The 21,374-nt window shown below is 44.3% G+C and overlaps 1 protein-coding gene across 1 annotated transcript in view; it reads left to right on the top strand.

The window, feature by feature from the left end:
• LOC120946809 (pancreatic triacylglycerol lipase-like) overlaps window positions 1-21,374 on the top strand; it is a 31,532-nt gene extending 10,158 nt beyond the window's left edge. Inside the window, exons 5-13 of the mRNA XM_040361526.1 lie at window positions 1,663-1,797; window positions 3,009-3,117; window positions 4,383-4,502; window positions 6,857-6,976; window positions 9,419-9,537; window positions 11,591-11,720; window positions 14,407-14,515; window positions 18,398-18,565; window positions 21,272-21,374. Coding sequence (XP_040217460.1) covers window positions 1,663-1,797; window positions 3,009-3,117; window positions 4,383-4,502; window positions 6,857-6,976; window positions 9,419-9,537; window positions 11,591-11,720; window positions 14,407-14,515; window positions 18,398-18,565; window positions 21,272-21,335 — 1,074 coding nt within the window. The 3' untranslated portion in view covers window positions 21,336-21,374. The remainder of the gene's footprint in view (window positions 1-1,662; window positions 1,798-3,008; window positions 3,118-4,382; window positions 4,503-6,856; window positions 6,977-9,418; window positions 9,538-11,590; window positions 11,721-14,406; window positions 14,516-18,397; window positions 18,566-21,271) is intronic.

Here is a 21,374-nt window from a genome sequence, read left to right as displayed (position 1 = left end):
AGGGCAGTGGATGGTGTCAGTAGAGCAGTGGATGGTGTCAGTAGAGCAGTGGATGGTGTCAGTAGAGCAGTGGATGGTGTCAGTAGAGCAGTGGATGGTATCAGTAGAGCAGTGGATGGTGTCAGTAGAGCAGTGGATGGTATCAGTAGACCAGTGGATTGTGTCAGTAGAGCAGTGGATGGTATCAGTAGAGCAGGGAATGGTGTCAGTAGAGCAGTGGATGGTGTCAGTAGAGCAGTGGATGGTATCAGTAGAGCAGTGGCTGGTGTCAGTAGAGCAGTGGATGGTGTCAGTAGAGCAGTGGATGGTGTCAGTAAAGCGGTGGATGGTGTCAGTAGAGCGGTGGATGGTGTCAGTAGAGTGGTGGATGGTGTCAGTAGAGTGGTGGATGGCATCAGTAGAGCAGTGGATGGTATCAGTAGAGCAGTGGATGGTATCAGTAGATGGTGTCAGTAGAGCAGTGGATGGTATCAATAGAGCAGTGGATGGTATCAGTAGAGCAGTGGATGGTGTCAGTAGAGCAGTGGATGGTGTCAGTAGAGCAGTGGATGTATCAGTAGAGCAGTGGATGGTGTCAGTAGAGCAGTGGATGGTATCAGTAGAGCAGTGGATGGTGTCAGTAGAGCAGTGGATGGTATCAATAGAGCAGTGGATGGTGTCAGTAGAGCAGTGGATGGTATCAGTAGAGCAGTGGATGGTGTCAGTAGAGCAGTGGATGGTATCAGTAGAGCAGTGGATGGTGTCAGTAGAGCAGTGGATGGTGTCAGTAGAGCGGTGGATGGTGTCAGTAGAGTGGTGGATGGCATCAGTAGAGCAGTGGATGGTATCAGTAGAGCAGTGGATGGTATCAGTAGATGGTGTCAGTAGAGCAGTGGATGGTATCAGTAGAGCAGTGGATGGTATCAGTAGAGCAGTGGATGGTATCAGTAGACCAGTGGATTGTGTCAGTAGAGCAGTGGATGGTATCAGTAGATGGTGTCAGTAGAGCAGTGGATGGTATCAGTAGAGCAGTGGATGGTATCAGTAGAGCAGTGGATGGTGTCAGTAGAGCAGTGGATGGTGTCAGTAGAGCAGTGGATGGTGTCAGTAGAGCAGTGGATGGTGTCAGTAGAGCAGTGGATGGTGTCAGTAGAGCGGTGGATGGTGTCAGTAGAGTGGTGGATGGTATCAGTAGATGGTGTCAGTAGAGCAGTGGATGGTGTCAGTAGAGCAGTGGATGGTGTCAGTAGAGCAGTGGATGTATCAGTAGAGCAGTGGATGGTGTCCGTAGGGATGAAATTGATGTCAGTAGTTTTTTGTTATTCTTTTATTTTGTTATTATTTTTTACATTTTTTTATATATAATATTAAAAAAATACAAAGCAGATAAAACTTAGTAGAATGATTAGCTTCCTTCTGAGCCCACCTCACTAGCATCATTAGCCTTTTCCTCCCCAGCCTGACTGTCCCTGGCCCACCCCTTTCATACATTGGATTCCAGTTCTTTCAATCCCTTTCCACTGTCTACTACGATCAACAGTCCTCCGCTACTAACATTGCAAATAAAGTACACATGAATTCCAAATCAATAAAAATATTACCTGATTCTATAGTAACTACTTCTAATCTCCCATTTATCAATGTTCATGACAATCTGACGTCTCTTATCATTATTGTCTCCAGACAATGCTGCAAGTGGAAGATGTGAATTGTATCTGTGTGGATTGGGTGGGAGGATCCCGCACCCTCTACAGCATAGCAGCTAATAATATCCGAGTTGTGGGGGCCGAAGTGGCCTATTTTGTGGACATTCTCCAGGTAGGTAAAAATTAAGGACATGACTGCAAACAAGTATTAAAATAGAAAGATGAATACATTTCATGAATGTTAATATGTTGTTTTCATAATGCTGATTTAATTGATTTCACATATCGCAGATTATTATTACAGTGCTGTAATTTCCCCATAGTAGTTTGTGTCTCTGCCCCTCCCACAATGGTGAGATTTCCCTGCAGTAGTTTGTGTCTCTGCCCCTCCCACAATGCAGAGATTTTCCAGAAGAAATTTGTGTCTCTGCTCCTCCCACAATGGTGAGATTTCCTGCAGTAGTTTGTGTCTCTGCCCCTCCCACAATGGCCTGCAGTAGTTTGTGTCTCTGCCCCTCCCAGAATGGTGAGATTCCCCTGCAGTAATTTGTGTCTCTGCCCCTCCCACAATGGTGAGACTTCCCTGCAGTAGTATGTGTCTCTGCCCCTCCCACAAAAGTGAGATTTCCTGCAGTAGTTTGTGTCTCTGCCCCTCCCACAATGGTGAAATTTCCTGCAGTAGTATGTGTCTCTGTCCCTCCCACAATGGGGAGATTTCGCTGCAGTAGTTTGTGTCTCTGCCCCTCCCAGAATGGTGAGATTCCTCTGCAGTAATTTGTGTCTCTGCCCCTCCCACAATGGTGAGATTACCCTGCAGTAGTTTGTTTCTCTGCCCCTCCCACAAAAGTGAGATTTCCTGCAGTAGTTTGTGTCTCTGCCCCTCCCACAATAGTGAGATTTCCCTGCAGTAGTTTGCGTCTCTGCCCCTCCCACAAAAGTGAGATTTCCTGCAGTAGTTTGTGTCTCTGCCCCTCCCACAATGGTGAAATTTCCTGCAGCAGTTTGTGTCTTCCCCTCCCACAATGATGAGATTACCCTGCAGTAGTTTGTTTCTCTGCCCCTCCCACAATGATGAAATTTCCTGCAGTAGTTTGTGTCTCTGCCCCTCCCACAATGGTGAGATTTCCCTGCAGTAGTTGTGTGAAGTTTCATTGAAGAATATCAAGGAACAGGAGGTGAGTGGAGGTGGGTCAGAGCCCAAAGTTGTATGTTCTCTATAAGATTTTCATATTAAAGTTTCGAAAAGGATTAAGGCTCAAAGAGTTCTTAGGCAGCAGCCTATGGCCTCCTGCACACGTTCCATTACAAAGACATAGCTGATCTTCTTTTTTACCTCTCATACTGTCAAATGTATAATTCTCGCCATTGTGTATCGGTCTATAGAAAAACTTTGGCTACGCTCCCGCAAACGTGCACGTCATCGGACACAGTCTGGGCTCCCATGCTGCAGGAGAAGCTGGCAAGAGGAAGAGAGGAATCGGCAGGATTACTGGTGGGTGTCAACCAATGAAAGACCTTCGATTTAGTGCAGTTCAATGACCAAGTGCCATACAATCCCAGCACTCAGCCAGCAGGGTGTGCTCTAAATTACAACCATTATGGTGACACGTGGTACCCCTAAACTGCTCCAAGGCACCTCTCCCTGGCAATGCTGGCATCATCGTCTTCACTCACTCTGCACTGTTCAGTCACTCACTGCGGACACTGAGTGAGTGACTGAACAGAGCAGAGTGAGTGAAGACGATGATGCCGAAGACATAGGGCTGGATTCAGATACAATGGTGTATCTATCCGCCCGGCGTAACGTATCTCAGATACGTTACTCCGCTGTAACTTTGGGCCAAGTTCTGTATTCAGAAAGAACTTGCGCCCTTAGTTACAGCTTAACGTATGTGTTGTGACGTAAGCCCGCCTAATTCAAATGTGGATGTTGGGGGCGTGTTGTATTTAAATTTGACTTACCCCTGCGTTTTTTTACATTTTTTTTTAACGGCGCATGCGCCGTCCGTAAAATATTCCAGTGTGCATTGCGCCAAAGTACGCCGCAAGGACGTATTGGAATCGACGTGAACGTAAATGACGTCCAGCCCTATTCGCGAACGACTTACGCAAACGACGTAAAATTTTCAAAATTTGACGCGGGAACGACGCCCATACTTAACATAGGATACGCCACACATACCCCTCATATAGCTGGGGTAACTTTACGCCGGAAAAAGCCTAACGCAAACGGCGTAAAAAAAAATCGCCGGGCGGTCGTTCGTTTCTGAATCGGCGTAAATACTAATTTGCATATTCCTTGCGTAACTATACGGAAGCGCCACCTAGCGGCCAGCGATAATATGCAGCCTAAGATACGACGGTGTAAGACACTTACACCTGTCGGATCTTAGGGATATCTATGCGTAACTGATTCTCTGAATCAGGCGCATAGATACGACCTCCCGCACTCAGAGATACGACGGCGAATCAGGAGATACGCCGTCGTATCTTGTTTCTGAATCTGGCCCAAAGTGTTCAGTGTTACCGTGGCACTGGAGCCTAAGCCGCACCGCAACTGTTTTTTTATAGCGAACAGCTGCTCACAGTCTCCTAAACGAATCTCCCGCCTGTCACTGCGCCCCTCCAAATGTTGCGCCTGGGGCAACTATTCCCCTGCCCCCCCCCCCACGCTATGCCACTGCATAAGATATAATGCGCTAGTAAGTAGACAATTTTCTCTCTTATTATTTCTAACAAAATGATGTGTTCATACAGGTCTGGATCCAGCTGAACCCTATTTCCAGGGAACCCCAAGCGAGGTCAGACTGGACATTACAGATGGAAATTTTGTTGATGTAATCCACACAGATGCTGGTCCGGTGATCCCCAATCTCGGTTTGTATATTATCCATTCTTGTTGTCTTATACAATGTTTGTATTTTCCTTTTTTTAACTGCCGACCAGTGCACGACGATATACGTCGACAGCATGGCACGGACAGGCAGAAGGACGTATATATACACATCCCCTTTACGATTGCGGTATTGTGCGCACACATCCCCCGCGAGCTCCGTGACTCTGACAGCGGGTCCTGCGGACTCGATGTCCGCGGGCATACCTGCGATCGTGTCACGGTGAGGAAGAAGGGGGAAATGCTGACGTAAACAAGCATTTCCCCAGTCTTCCTAGTGACAGGACAGTTCCTGTATTCGGAAGCTGTGATCAGTGTCATGTCACAGTAAGCCCATCCCCCTTACAGTTAGAACACATCCTTGCGAACACTTAACCCCTTCACTGCCAGTGTCATTTTCACAGTAATCAGAGCATTTTTATAGCACTGATCGCTGTAAAAATGACAATGGTCCCAAAAATGTGTCAAAAGTGTCTGCCATAATGTCGCAGATCACTGCCATTAGTAGTAAAATAAATAATAATAAAAATGCCATAATTCTATCCCCTATTTTCTAGATGCTATAACTTTTGCGCAAACCAATCAATATACACTTATTGCAATTTTTTTTTTACCAAAAATATGTAGAATACGTATCGGCCTAAACTGAGGAAAATAAAAAACATTATATATATTTTTTGGAGATATTTATTATAGCAAAAAGTAAAAAATATTGAATTTTTTTCAAAGTTTTCGCTATTTTTGTTTATAGCGCAAAAAATAAAAATCGCAGAAGTGATCAAATACCACCAAAAGAAAGCTCTATATGTGGGGGAAAGAGGACGCCAATTTTGTTTGGGAGCCACGTCGCACAACCCCGCAATTGTCAGCAAAATGGTCCGGGGCTTAAGTGGTTAACTAGTTATGATGTATATCCAAGAATTCAAATATTACCCTTGCTGGACAACTGCTGAGATGCAATAATTTTGCTGTCCAGAGATTGCATTGCTTTATAGACATGTGCAATTAGTTTAGTCCCAAATTCTTTTTTTAACTAATTTTTACAAATTCGTTAATTCCGAAATTTCCGAATTTTTTCATTTCCGAATCTTCGGATTTCCAAATTTCCAAATTTCCGAAATATCAAATTTCCGAAATATCAAATTTCCGAAATATCAAATTTCAAAAATTTCAAATTTCCGAATATCGAAATGTACGAAATTCTGAAATTAACGAAATTTTAAAATTTACGAAATTAAAAAATTTACGAAATTTGAAAAATGTGAAAATTTGAAAATTCAGAATTTGAAAATTTGAAAATTCGGAAGGACGTATATTGATTGATTTGCACAAAAGTTATAGCGTCTACAAACTATGGGAAAGATTTATGGAATTTTTATTATCATTTTTTTTTTTACTAGTCTTGGCGGTGATCTGCGATATTTAGCGGTACTGCGCTTTTGCGACGGGCAGATCGGACACTTTTGAGACATTTTTGGGACCATTGGCATTTATACAGCTATCAGTGCTATAAAAAATGCACTGATTACTGTGTAAATGTCACTGGCAGTGAAGGGGTTAACACTAGGGGGGATCAAGGGGTTACATATGTGTGTTTTAACTGTATAGGGATGTGAATGACTAGGAGAGGAGACATATTGTCCCTACTTACTAGGAACAAACAATATGCTTCCTTTCCCCGGACAGCACAGGGATTTGTGTGTTTACACACACAATTCTCCACGTTGGCGCTCGTGCACTCGATTGCGTGTGGCCGGCAGCAATGGTGCCCGCCTGCCACTCTCATCGTGTCCCCCCAACGTGCAGCAGACACGCGCATCTCTGGAAGCACGCAGGCGCCCCCTGGAGGCCTAAAAAATAAAGGAAGTATCCATACGGGATTTCGCCCAGGGAGCCATTCTGCTGCAGTAAATCTGCGTGAACTGCTCGGGAACCGCATGTAACATACTGAGTTCCCCGTGTCCATATCTCATTACAAGCCATGCTACAGAAAGAGAAAGGGGTTGATTTACTAAAGGAAAATAGACTGAGCACGTTGCATAGTGCAGTTGCCCTCTGCAGGTGCAGTTGCTCCAGAGCTTAGTAAATGAGGTAGGGCTTCATTGAGCAAAGAATACCCAAAGTCAGAGCTTCATTTACTAAGCTCTGGAGCAACTGCACAGTCTGATTTGCCTTTAATAAATCAACCCCAAAGTATTTTACAAATTAATACATTCACATCTGTATTTACGGTGAGCCTGTTGATTCCCTTTAATATAAAATGATGTAAGCGACACCTAGCAAGGTTTTTGCCATAATGGTGAGTAATAATTACGTTTGCTGTGTCTTTGTTTTGCAGGTCTTGGGATGAGTCAGGTAGCCGGACATTTGGACTTTTTCCCGAATGGAGGAGAGCAAATGCCTGGATGTTCCAAGAACGCCCTCTCTCAGATTATTGACCTCGATGGTATCTGGCAAGGTAATGTAGATGGTCCTCGGCACACTGAATACGTAATACACTCTGTAAGCAGGGCTGGATATTGGAATAGCCAACATAGATTTGGCCTAGGATAGCAGAGCAGGGCCTGTCTTGAGGTCTGGGGTGGGATGTGTGGCCCTTGGGTTCCTTCCTTCCTTGTCTCTCTTTGGGAAGTCCCTAACCTAGTACTCAATGGTCGACTTTGACTGGCCACAAGAAGAACGGTCTGCCAGAGTTGCCCTCGCCAGGAGTCTTCCGCCCCAGGGGGTTAGGGGGTCCTTTCCCTTGGGGATCTGTCCAGTGCAGGGCCGGACTGACAACTAATGGGGCCCTGGGCAATAGGAGATTATGGGGCGGGGCAGCTATAATCTTAAGGAATTTTTTTAAAACACAGATTTTTACATACTGGGCCAGATTCACATAGAACTGCGGCGGCGTAACATATCGTAGATACATTACACCGCCGCAAGTTTTCATCGCAAGTGCCTGATTCACCAAGCACTTGCATGAAAACTTACGCCGGCGGCCTCCGGCGTAAGCCCGCGTAATTCAAAGGGGCGTGTGCCATTTAAATTAGGCGCGCTCCCGCACCGGACCTACTGCGCATGCTCCGTTTTGAAATTCCCGCCGTGCTTTGCGCGAAGTGACGTCATATTTTTGAACGGCAACGTGAGTAGCGTACTTTCGTATTCCCGGACGTCTTACGCAAGAATTTTTTTTTTTAAATTTCGACGCGGGAACGACGGCCATACTTTAAACAGCCCATACGTGGGCTGTGTAAAGTTAGGGCAGGTAAAACTACGACTAAAATTGCGACGGGAAACTAGACTAGCGACGACGTACCGAACGCGAAAAACCGGCGTGGATCGCCGTAAAACCTAATTTGCATACCTGACGCTGGAATACGACGCAAACTCCACCCAGCGGCGGCCGCGGTATTGCATCCTAAGATCCGACAGTGTAAAACAATTACACCTGTCGGATCTAAGGGCTATCTATGCGTAACTGATTCTATGAATCAGTCGCATAGATAGAAACAGAGATACGATGGAGTATCTGAGATACTCCGTCGTATCTCTGCTGTGAATCTGGCCCACTGTCCCTGGTTTTACTAAGGCTGGCAACCATGATGGGGCCCCCTAGTGGCATGGGGCCCTTGGGCAGTGCCCGGGTGCCCGAATGGTCAGTCCGCCCCTGGACCAGTGCACACCCTGTACATTTTTTTGTGTGTTCACATGCACTTTTTTTGGTCCACAACGCATTTAGTTTTTGTATGGAAAAGTATAACAAACATTCAACTTTATAATGATAGGAAATCAACTTCTAATGCTACAGTATTTATGAACATACAGTATACACAATATACTATGATAATAATAATAAATGTCTTGTGTTCATATAACTGACAACACTCAAAACCTCCATAAATAAGGCAGAGAAGCTTGCACTTTATTCTCCCACCACAGTCACACATTATTACCAGGTCAAAGGAAGAGCTGCGCTGTTGTAAGCTAAAATGTGACACTAGTGATAATGAAGTGCTAGATAAATATCAATTAAAATTATGAAACACTGACTGAGTGAATTTTTTTTTATATCTGTAAATAGGTCTGTGAGACCTCAATAGGATAACAAGAAGGGGTTAATTCGTAAATTAGGTAGAAACCTGAGAATTATCAAGTGAATAAATAGCATTCCGTGTGAACAAACCAAAAAAAACCACTTAAGAATACCATTAACAAAGCGTCAAAGGTAAAAAATGTGAATATAATAAAAATGAATGCAGAGTGTCCATATAAACTTAAATATCCCCAGTGTTCAACAAATCCAATAGTCCAGGAAAAAGTGCTGCCAGGATAGTGCCTCCACCAAACAATAACACTGCCGCTTACCAGATGGACGTGATCTCTAATTATAGGAGATCAATATGCGCATTTGGTTGATATCCCAGCCTGGGGTCTCTATTGTGGTTCAATATTGCATAGAAGATGTCTCAAACAACGTAACAATCCAGGATGCACCACATAGAAAAAAAAGGAAGGGACTAGCATAGCGTAAAATCCTTAAAAATGTAATAAGTAACATAAAAATGCACACTTACATCGAACAAGTGAAATAAGGCATATAAAATACAATCGATCCGGCCAGCTCTTCGATTCAGCAGCCCGTATCTTCCGGGTCTGGCGCACAACGCGGTGACGTCAGAACGTCGTTCCTCCCTATTTCATTATTAATACCAGAACTATAAATTTCTGCACGTATTTGTACTTTTTTGTGTGCATACGTTTCCGAAACAGGCAGACGGGGGAAAAAAGTGTCACTTTGAGAATTGAACTAGGATTTAAATTCTGTCCTTCACTATTGCTTGTGTAAAGTTCTTGATACATTCCCCCAGGTGTGTGATTTTTTCAGATGACATTATCCAGATTTGTTCCCCTCCAGGTACCCGGGATTTCGTAGCTTGCAATCACCTAAGAAGCTATAAGTACTACACAGAGAGCATTCTGAAACGTGATGGCTTTGCAGGATACCCCGCCTCCAACTACAACACTTTCACCTCTGTGAGTTATTGACATAATGGCCTTTTGTTCACATGCCGACAAAATGTATTCTTCCCAAATCTTGCAAGCTAATTTAATTTCTAACCATGGGGGTCACATCAGCATACCTCCCAACTTTGTGAGATGGGAAGGTGGGACACATTATAGCACAAAAATAGCGACGCTTTACCGCCGGCGCACCCAGTGTGAAAGTAGCCTAAGGCCGCGTACACACGATCGGTTAAACCGATGAGAACGGTCTGATGGACCGTTTTCATCGGTCCAAACCGATCGTGTGTGGGCGCCATCGGTTATTTAACCATCGGTTAAAAAAAAGCCAACTTGTTTTAAATTTAACCGATGGATTCCTAACCGATAGAAAAAAAACGATCTTTAGTAGGCACGACCATCGGTTAAAAATCCACGCATGCTCAGACTAAATTAGGGGACGGGAGCGCTCGTTCTGGTAAAACTAGCGTTCGTTATGGAGATAGCACATTCATCACGCTGTAACATACAGAAAAGCGCGAAATGTCTTTTACTAACACAAAATTAGCTAAAGCAGCCCCAAGGGTGGTGCCATTGGATTTGAACTTCCCCTTTATAGTGCCGTTGTACGTGGTTTACGTGTCCGTGTTCTGACACGATCGTTTTTTTAACCAATGGTGTGTAGGTGCGACTGACCATCAGTCAGCTTCATCGGTTAACCCTGGCACATGGGGTGATTAGAGTGTGCCCAGGCACATCTGGCACACCTTGTCTGCACATCTATGGATAAAATGTTTATAGTACAGTAAGACACTTTTGATAACTGAAGCAGAACTTAAAGCGGGGGTTCACCTGAAAGTCAGCAGCTACAAATACAGCAGGTGCTGACTTTTAAAAAACTAACACTTACCTGTCCAAGTCGCCCGCCAAAGCCAAGCGGTAGCTCGGCTCTCGGCTTCCCCGCTGCCATCCTCTGTAAGGGAATCAGGAAGTGAATCGCTGCGGCTTCACTGCCCGGTTCCCAACTGCACATGTGTGAGTCGCGCTGTGCAGTTCCCAATGGTTCCTGTTGTGTTCTGGGAGCCGAGTGTTTCCCAGATTACAACGGGGTGGGGGGGGGTTTAGAGGCGGAGGGGCCGGACTCCCGCGGGAGTCTATACCCAGAAGTGGTGCAAATACCTGTTTTATAAAGGTATTTGCACCCCCCTGAAAGGTGTCAAATGTGACACCGGAGGGGGGGAGGGTTCCGAAAGCGGAGGTTCACTTTTGGGTGAACCTCCGCTTTAAAGGGGAACTGTAGTCTGCTCACATACAGTAACTTGTAGTAAAAACATCTGAAGCTTCCCTCTAATCACTTTGCATATTATTTGATATATACTATATATACTGTGATTCTGTACTTGCCAAATATGCAGCAGAAATCTCTCTCCCACTAAGTATGGCTGCTGCCATTTTAAGTGTGGGCAGCTGAAGTTGCTGCCTGTTCACTTCCTGGATTTACACCGACACACAGAGTCACACCTCCAGCCCTGCAGCACTCATTGGCCCTCTTATGACTCATCCCCCTCCCTTCCTGGCAAACTATCATGAGAGTGAGAAAGCTGTGCACAATATCATAAGCCTAGGCATTTTACCAGAGAGGAAATAGGGGCCGTGTAAGGTAGTGGGCTGTATAAGGTATTTACTGGCAGAAAAAAAATGGCAGAGCATTTAATAGATGGAAAATTGAAAAAATTACTGAAGGTCCGTTTTAAAGCAAGAAATACCCACCTATGGTCCACTGGTCGAAAGAGAGAAAGGGTTGGGACTTTAAATGAGATGCGTGTTGATGCAAACAGTATGTATAAGTAAATAACTAAAGTTGTATAGCGTAATAACCAGGCTCAAACTTACCAACCAAATTACAAGCCGAATTCAACTGTCTAACTTAGTATGTTAAAAGCAGAGCCGTCGTATCTCTTCTGAGAATCTGGGCCTCTGTATTTAAAGTTCTCAAAATCTGCACTAAGGTGGGACTTCTCTGTGTTACTGAACAGATATATTTCAGGACTGTATTTTAATTATATGGCTGTGTCTTTTTCTTCAGGGCACCGGGTTCCCATGTGCTAGTAGTGGATGCGCCTTGATGGGTCACTATGCTGATTCCTACACCAAGGTCACTTCTTCAAGCCAGAGGTTCTACTCCAACACTGGAGACCAGAACAATGCCTTTTCACGTATGTAGTGCCTACATAGATAACATAACAGAGCTTATTAGTTTTTTAATGTTTAATGTTTTTTTGTAATATGCACACAATGGGCTGAAAAAAAAAAAACCTTGCTTCTGCAATGGAAATGGCCCACCATTTCTTTTTGGATATGGGGTTGAATATAGACAACGTTCTACAATAGTACCTCTATTTCCACGCTTCTTCTGCTGAGGAAAAGAATTCCAAATACTGGCTTAAAGGGGTTGTAAAGGTACAATTGTTTTTCCTAAATAGCTTCCTTTACCTTAGTGCAGTCCTCCTTCACTTACCTCATCCTTCCATTTTGCTTTTAATGTCCTTATTTCTTCTGAGAAATCCTCACTTCCTGTTCTTTTGTCTGTAACTACACCGTAATGCAAGGCTTTCTCCCTGGTGTGGAGTGTCGTGCTCGCCCCCTCCCTTGGACTACTGGAGAGTCGGGACGCTCTCTACGTTGAAGATAGAGAAAGGAGCTGTGTGTTAGTGGGCATCCTGACTCTCCTGTAGTTCAAGGGAGGGGGCGAGTACGACACTCCACACCAGGGAGAAAGCCTTGCATTACTGTGTGGAATCATAGACAGAAGAACAGGAAGTGAGGATTTTTTGAAGAAATAAGGACATTTAAAAGAAAAATCGAAGGATGAGGTAAGTGAAGGAGGACTGCACTAAGATAAAGGAAGCTATTTAGGGAAAAAAATGTGTACCTTTACAACCCCTTTAATCAGGGCTGGACTGGGACAAAAATTTGGCCCTGGACTTCATCCAGACTGGCCCACTTTGAAAGGTCTCTCCAATGGCGGTCAGACAACTCCCGCACCCCCCCCCCCGGCCACCCAAGCCCCCTCTCCCCATTCACTAGCCACTAGCCGTTCTACTTTATTAGAGTAGAACGGTTGGTACTGGTTCTCCTATAGGCAGTACCAGTGGGGAAGCTAAACATTATTTCACCTGGGGCAAGGAATCAGTTTGGTGCCCCCCCCCCCATGGGACAAGATTAGGCAGAAGTGAGAAACTCCCAGGCCATAGCTGTTGAGTCAGCTGTCTGTCCCCTCTCCCATGCTCCTCTGTCGTCCCCCCTGCTCCTCTGGTCCTCCCCCTGCTTCTTTGTCCTCCCAGGTGAGTGCTGCGGTGTGGGAGAGGAGGTGAGCGCTGCGGGAAGGGAGAGACAGAGGAGCGGAGGGGGGGCGGTCCGCTGTCACTGAAGCCGGCCCACTGAGCCATCGGCCCACCGGGAAACTCCCTGTAGTCCCAATGGCCAGTCCATCCCTGCCTTTAATGCTGAATTCCATATTTTGATATGCTTAGTTAGTTTGGGCCAGCTTGGCCCAAACTAACTATGTCCCTCACTAACATGTGAGGCCGATGGATGTGCGGTATAAACTATATGTAGCTGAGGTTACATACAACATACTGCACTATGTTGGGGATTCGAGCCGAGACTTCCTGTCTCATACCTGTAACACAGTAGAGTAAAGAAAGAATTCATACCCCTTGACATTTTCCACATTTTGTCAAGTTACATGATGTTGATAAACCAACACAAAGTGGGACATAATTGTGAAGTGGAAAGAAAATGATAAATAGTTTTCTCCAAAATGTTTTGCAAATAAATATCTGAAAAGACTCGTACACACGATACGAAAATCGGATTGGAAAATTTTGCACGACGAGCTGTCTGACCATTTTTCGGATTGTTAGTATGGTGCTTTCGACAGCTGATTTAGCATTTTCGGTAGACAAAAGCTGGATGTGCAGACTATACATTTTTGTCAGATGTGAACATAACATCCGATTTTGGTTTCATTAGTACGATTACGTACGAAAAAAAATAATCATAAGACAAGGCCCAAAGATGTTGCTGTGCAATGGCAACCAGCAAAGGTGAACAGCATAATCAAGGTGTTCCCGGGCCTTTAATGTAGACAGGGTAGGGTAAAGGTGCCTGCATGCAGTGTCTCTGAATGTAATACTTAGGGTGGGCTTCTGCCCACTCACCAATTCTGAGGATACCAAAGCTTGTGTGGAGATACGGTGTCCCGGAAAAAAGGGTCTTGAAGGGCCTGCAATCAGTTGGAGATCCAGTGATTCAGCAGCGTCTTTGTGGGCGTAGGTGAGAGTGGCCTCGGATAGCTACTCTGCTAATGAGAAGTCGATGACTAAGGATATGTTTCCGAAAATAGAGCTCACGTGCCTTCCAGGCCATGGCGCTCACTCACACTAACCATGGAAGCCTCTCACTCATGTAGCTGCAGGCCTTGTGTCCAAAGAGAGTGAGCCCCTCCCTAGACCGTTCTATTTATCTGCTCAACCAGCATCCCTCCTCTCTCCAGCCAGCTGGAACTTGTAGTTTGCAGGAATAATAGATCCATTAAAATTCCAGATTTCTGGACTACATGTCCCATGATCCCCTGCTTTCAGTATTGGCCTCTCTCGCTCTCTGCAGTAAGGAAATTATGTCACAATCCCCAGGCTGAGCACTAGAGGGAATAAAGCTCAATGCAATCTTCGTTAAAGAATGTCCCCTGATGGCAAAAGCGATATAGCCAGAACTTAGCTACATGTGTATTATATTATATTTGTATTATATTATATATTTATTTATTATATTCTGTCTGTTTGTTCTGCAGTACACTATCTCGCAGTCATTTCAATTGAATTAATGTCATTCCCATAGGTTGGCGTTACAAGGTGAGCGTGCAGACTACCGGAGCCAGCGTGCAGGGATACTTTCACGTTTCTCTCTTTGGCCCCAATGGAAACACTCGTCAGTATCAGGTCTACAAGTAAGTACACATTTGGCACAGACATTTGACAATGAATTTAAAGCTGAACTCCGGCCTTCCCTTTCAGTCTTGCATAGTTGTACAGGCTCCTCTCCTGTCTTGAAATTGTTTACTCACTGCATCATCTAGCTCAGGGGTCTCAAACTGGCAGCCCTCCAGCTGTTGTGAAACTACAAGTCCTATGAGGTATTGCAAGGCTGACAGTTACAAGTGTAGCGCCTAGTTACTTCCATGTACCGGTGCTAGTTAAATTTAGAGAGGGATCAGAGTGTTAACTGACTCTGATCCAATTGATATGTTCAAATTTGGGTCTCTGTCTCAGCTTGGCTGTGCTGTGGGCTCATTCTATTACTTCTGGGGAGGTTTTCCCACTCCAGGACAATAGGTGGCAACATTGGAGTAGAGGTTTGGGTGCTCTTTCCCAGCAGCCAATCAGGAGGGAGTTTCCTCGCTGTGCATGCTGGGGGAGGGTATTTATGGGACAGACGCCATTGGTCTGGGTTCTTCTTCAAGTGCGGCACCCACCTTTAGGGTGACTGCACCACGGCGCCCCAGCGGAATGGCCTTCCAGGTCGGGGTGCGCATGCCACGCGGTGTTCCTGGTGTCGGGACCATGTTGGCCCGGAACATTTGAGCTGTGGCGGGGAGCCTAGTAGTCGACTGGGTTCCCAATTCTGAAGATCCCAAGCGAGGAAGCTGTTCGGTGGGGAGTCCGTCTGAGGAGAGCCAATGAGAGGCTGGCGATCCAATAGGGTTTTGACAAACCACCGGGGATGAAGGTAACCGGACACTGAGAGGCTGGTCACCTATCAGTCAGTAACCTGTAAGCTATTGAAGGAGTTCCAGGCTAATTCTATTAAGGAGAATCACCTCCGTTATCTAAATACTAAGAAGGGTCTGTGGCAGAGACTTTTCCTCTACGTTCTGAGTGATACTCTGGCTGCCAGGTCAGTGAGAGAGGCCTGTTCAGGTACACTAAGTCCACTCAGGCAGGAGTGGCGCAAGAAGTGTTACACGCGGGAGCAGGACTGTTTCCCTATTATTACGCCTGGATCTGCTGTTCTCCTACTTTCAACTCTACCTTTCACCACAAGTTTTACTGTTTTTATCCAGCTGGGTAACAAAGAGCACAGAAAAGACACCTGTCGTGGGCATTCCGTTACTGCTACATTCACCATACACCCTTAGATGGCAGAGGAGCCATGAGGTAACATGCCACCCAAAACAAACCAGCAACTCCTTCGGGGGTAGTGCTAAACGACCATGACTCCCACAGGCAGAGGCATAATGGGACCTATCGTTTCGCAACAGCTGGAGGGCTGGCAATTTGAGACCCCTGAAATTTATAGCTCTTTCCAGTCTTAGGGGTCTATGTATAAAGCAGCAAATGTGACTTTGATCAAACTAGTGGAGATGCAATCACCATACCCCCCAACTTTTTGAGATGGGAACGAGTGAAACCTATTAGTAAAAGTATGTAGGCATAGGACACACCCCCTTAAAGGAGAATTATGTATAAAAAGTGATTAGTTAAATCCACAAGTGTGTTTTTTACTGGTTTTTGAAATGTACAAATGCAATAATTTAGAAATTGGATGAAAGGTTTAGCACTGGGAAACACTTTTTGAAAGATAAATAGTGCATTTTATATACAAAGTATATAGATCAGACCAAAATGAAGGACAAATGAGGAGGAAAGAGGGACAGATGGACATTGTTCCAAATCAGGGACAGTTGGGAGCTATGCAATCACTGTCAATTAAAACACATGGACCTAGAAGATTCACCTGCAAAGAAGATTTTCTGAATGTCAGACTCTCTGCTGTATATGTGTGAGTGTATATATATATTAGGGCCAAAACATCTAATCGATTAATTGACAACTAATCGATTATGAAATTAATCGATTACCATTTTCGTAATCGATTAATCGGCTAGTAACATAATGGGGTTAAAAAAACTAAAATTAGCCTTTTATAGTACAAAAAGAGTAAATCGCTACTGTAAATATTACTTTCACTGTCCAACAGTAAAAAATGAACCCCTTATGGGCCGTACAGACGACCAAACATGTCTGCTGAAACTGGTCCGCGAACCAGTTTCAGCAGACATGTTCGGTCGTGTGTAGGCCCGAGCGTGCAGGATTCCAGCAAACATTTGCCCGCCGGGCCTTTTCCCAGCAGGCAAATATTTCTGGACTTGTTTTAAAACAGTCCGCTGGAATCCTGCCTGCTCGGACATGTTCCGTCGTCTGTACAGACCTACCGTACATGTCCGAGCGCCCGCCATCCCTCGCATGCGTCGAATGACTTTGACGCATGCGTGGAAGCATTTAACTGGCAGGGCCGCCCACGTCGCCGCGTGATCGTCGCGGCGACGCCGCGGACACGCCCCGCGTATTGTTTACGCGTGGATTTCTGTACGATGGTTAGTACAGCCATCGTACAGAAATCCCCGGGCAGACATGTACGGTGAAAACGGTCCGGCGGACCGGTTTCATCGTACATGTTTGCCCGTGTGTACGCGGCCTTACAGTAGCGATTATTTGCTCTTTTTGTACTAATTTTAGTTTTTTTTAACCCCCATTATGTTACTAAACATCTCAGAACTGGGTAACACCTCTGTGTTTTTTGGTGCTTTTTGCAGAAACACACTACAGTTCACTAAGGCCCCGTACACACGAGGGGATCTCCGCTGGAAACGGTCCGCCGGACCGTTTCCAGCGGAGATTCCTCCTCCGGATTTGGATCCGATGGCTTGTACTCACGATCGGATCAAAATCCGCGCGGAATTCATCCGCGGTGACGTGTCGCGCCGTCGCCGCGACGATGACGCGGCGACGTGCGCGACGCTGGAAGGTAAGTACTTCCACGCATGCGTCGAATCATTACGACGCATGCGAGGGAGGGGAGCGGACGGATTGATCCGGTGAGTCTGTACAGACCACCGGATCAATCCGCTGGACCCGATTCAAGCGGATAGATTTCTTAGCACGCTAAGAAATTTATATCCGCTTGAAATCGATCGGCCTGAGAAATCTCCGCGGATAAATATCTGCTAGGCTGTACAGACGACCAGATTTGTCCGCTGGAACTGATCCGCGGATCAATCCCAGCGGATAGATCCGTTCGTGTGTACAAGGCCTTAGATGGTTTCCTATGGGACACGTTCACATCCATGATTTTTTTCAGCTGCTAATTTTTTGGAAAGGGCAAGGACTTTTTTAATGCAAAACTGTGCTATTTTGTTTTTTTGGTTCAATATACTTCAATGGAGAAGCTGCAGAAAAGTATGTAATGCGTTTTTGCGGCAATTTGTGTTTTTTAATCTGCCCAACAACAAATTGGCCAAAAAAATGCAAATCGGTGCAAAATTACTTTTTTTTTATTTTATTTTTTAGGTTATTAACCGATTAGCTGAAACAATAATCGGCCAACTAATCGATTATGAAAATAATCGTTAGTTGCAGCCCTAATATATATATATATATGCCTCTGCCTGACTGCTATGTGTCCCTCCTGGCATTTTGGTGAGCCCGGCAGGAACAAGTGAGGTTTCCTTCCCCACTGCCTACAGCTTGTCAAAGTCTATGGCAGGCTGTGGCTGGACTGGGCCGAATGCTCTATTGAGTGGTGCCTGCGTTTAAGGCCTTATGGATGCACAGATTGTAGGGCTTCTGCCTTCTGGGCATTCATCTCTGATTGCATAGGGCTCTCATCATACAACCTCCATTGACCATGGATGCATATGTGTGGGGGTTGGCCTGTTAAACTTCACCTTTCTTGCCATAGCATACTGTATATACGTTACCATGTTGCCAAGACTTAACTATTTAGCAACTGTACTACAACAGACAGCCCATCTTTCTTTTACTATCCATAGGGGAAGCATTAGCTCATCCAATACCTATTCAGGCTTCATTGACGTGGAGATGGATCCAGGAGCTCTGAACAGAGTAAAGTTTGTCTGGAACAACAATGTTATTAATCCTCTATTTCCCTCAATTGGAGCCTCCTCTATAACGGTACTGGATGGCAGAAATGGCAGATCGTGAGTATAATGGACTGTAGAGATACAGACCTATACAATCTATACCTTTACAACTAGAGCTATACAATCTACATCTATACAATCTATACCTATACAACTAGAGCTATACAAACTATACCTATACAACTAGAGCTATACAATCTACATCTATACAATCTATACCTATACAAACTATACCTATACAACTAGAGCTATACAATCTACATCTATACAAATAGAGCTATACAATCTACACCTATACAACTAGAGCTATACAAACTATACCTATACAACTAGAGCTATACAAACTATACCTATACAACTAGAGCTATACAATCTACACCTATACAACTAGAGCTATACAAACCATACCTATACAACTAGAGCTATACAATCTACATCTATACAATTAGAGCTATACGAACTATACCTATACAATCTATACTTACTGGGCCAGATTCATCAAGAGATACGACGGCGGATCTCCTGATCCGCCGTCGTATCTGTGAGAGCCGACGGTCGGTTCTGTGAGAGCCGACGGTCGGATCTGTGAGAGCCGACGGTCGGATCTGTGAGATCCCACGGTCGGATCTATGCGACTGATTCATAAGAATCAGTTCCGCATAGATCTCCCTTTAGATCCGACTGGTGTAAGTGACTTACACCAGTCGAATCTTAGGCTACAATCTCCCGCCGGCCGCTAGGTGTCGTCGCTTTTTTTTACGCGTTGCATATGCAAATGAGGAGAACCGCCGATTCAAGTCCGTACGCCCGTCCTTTTTTTTAACGTCGTTTGCCTTCGGCTTTTTCCGGCGGATAGCTACCCCTGCTATATGAGGGGTAGCTAATGTTAAGTATGGCCGTCGTTCCCGCGCCGAGATTCAAATTTTTACGTCATTTGCGTAAGTCGATCGGGAATACCGATGGGCGCAATTGACGTACCCGCCGCTAACAATGATGTCCTAGCGACGTCATTTGGAGCATGCGCACTGGGATATTTTGCCGGCGGCGCATGCGCAGTTAAATCGGCGCGGGAACGCGCCTGATTTAAATTGTACACTCCCCCTAGCCGCGGAATTTGCATTCCGCCGGGGGGAGTTACGATCCGACGGTGCAATTTGCGAGGTAAGTGCTTTGTGAATACTGCACTAGCCTCGCTAAATTGCACCAGCGGATCGTAAAACACGTAGATCGAGCGGATCTAAAGATCCGCTGATCTACATTAATCTGGCCCACTGTATCCAACCAGACCTATACAACTAGACCTATTCAACCTATACAACTTATATGTATACAACAAAACCTACTATATACAACCTATACTTGTATAATTAGATCTATACAACCTATACCAACACAACCACACCTATACAACCTATGCTTATACACATAGACCTATACAACCTATACTTTTTCAACCAGACCTATACAGCCTACACAACTAGATCTATAAGTATCCAACCTATACCTATACAGCCTATACATGTACAGTACGACCAAAGTTATACAAGCTATACCTATGCAACTCGATCTATACAACATATACCTATACAACAAGGCCTATACAACCTATAATTATACATCCAGACCTATACAATCTATACCTAAACAACTAGACCTAAAAAAAAAATCTATACCCATATAACCTAGACCTATACTACCAAAAATATACAACATATACCTATACAACTAGGCCTATATATCTAGACTTATACCTATATCTATACAACTAGACCTAAAAAATCCTACCTATAGAACATGTAACTATACAACTAGGCCCATACAATCTATACCTAAACAACTAGACCTAAAAAAATATCTATACCAATATAACCAGACCTACACAAAATGTACCTATACAACTAGGCCGATACTACTAAAAATATACAACATATACCTATACAACTAGGCTTCAACAACATATACCTATACAACATATACTTATACATCCAGATCTATACAACTAGACCTAAAAAATCATACTCATACAACCAGACATATACAACATGTACCTATACAACCTATACAACTAGGCATATAAAACCTATACCTATACATCCAGACCTATACATCCAGACCTAAAAAATATGTACCAATATAAACAGACCTATACAACATACCTATACAACCTACACCTATATATTCAGACCTACAGTGTATACAATCTATACCTATATAACTAGACCTAAAACATCTATATCCATACAACTAGACCTATACTGTACAAAATATATCTATACAACTAGATTTATACAACCTCTATACCTATATAGGTATATATACCAGGCACATACAATCTCTAAAACAAGCTGATTTATAATACCACCCACCACACAGGGCAGCTGCATAGTGCACATAGCAAATTATTGGGTTGATTAATTAAAATTAAACAACGAATCTATTTTATTCTCTTTCTCCACTATTGATTGCAAACCAAAACTAATATTCAGTCAAAATCTCCATTTTAAATGCTGAATCAAAAATTAGTCAATCTGCCTACAGATATTCATGAGCTGCAGAAACCCTGCAAATGGAGTATAATCTGAATTGTTAGTGTTTATCTGGTCGTTTTTACCTTTTGGTGTACAAATGCATATAAATCTTGAAAATATTTGGTTTGTAGAGCACATATTGTAGATGGCTTGTTGGTTCAGTGAGGATTCTGGGCACAGGCATGCTGTCATATACCTCATATACATATATATTAAAGTTTTTTTTGCTTTCCAGGTACCGTTTCTGTGGCAGTGGAACAGTGAGAGAAGAGGTCCTCCAGACTCTGAACCCCTGTTAAAATGTAATTTGTTTCTACAATAAAGATTTGTTCTGAAAA

This window comes from Rana temporaria, chromosome 8 (assembly GCF_905171775.1).
Source record: "Rana temporaria chromosome 8, aRanTem1.1, whole genome shotgun sequence".
NCBI lineage: Eukaryota > Metazoa > Chordata > Amphibia > Anura > Ranidae > Rana > Rana temporaria.
This window is presented reverse-complemented; position numbering and strand designations above follow the sequence as displayed.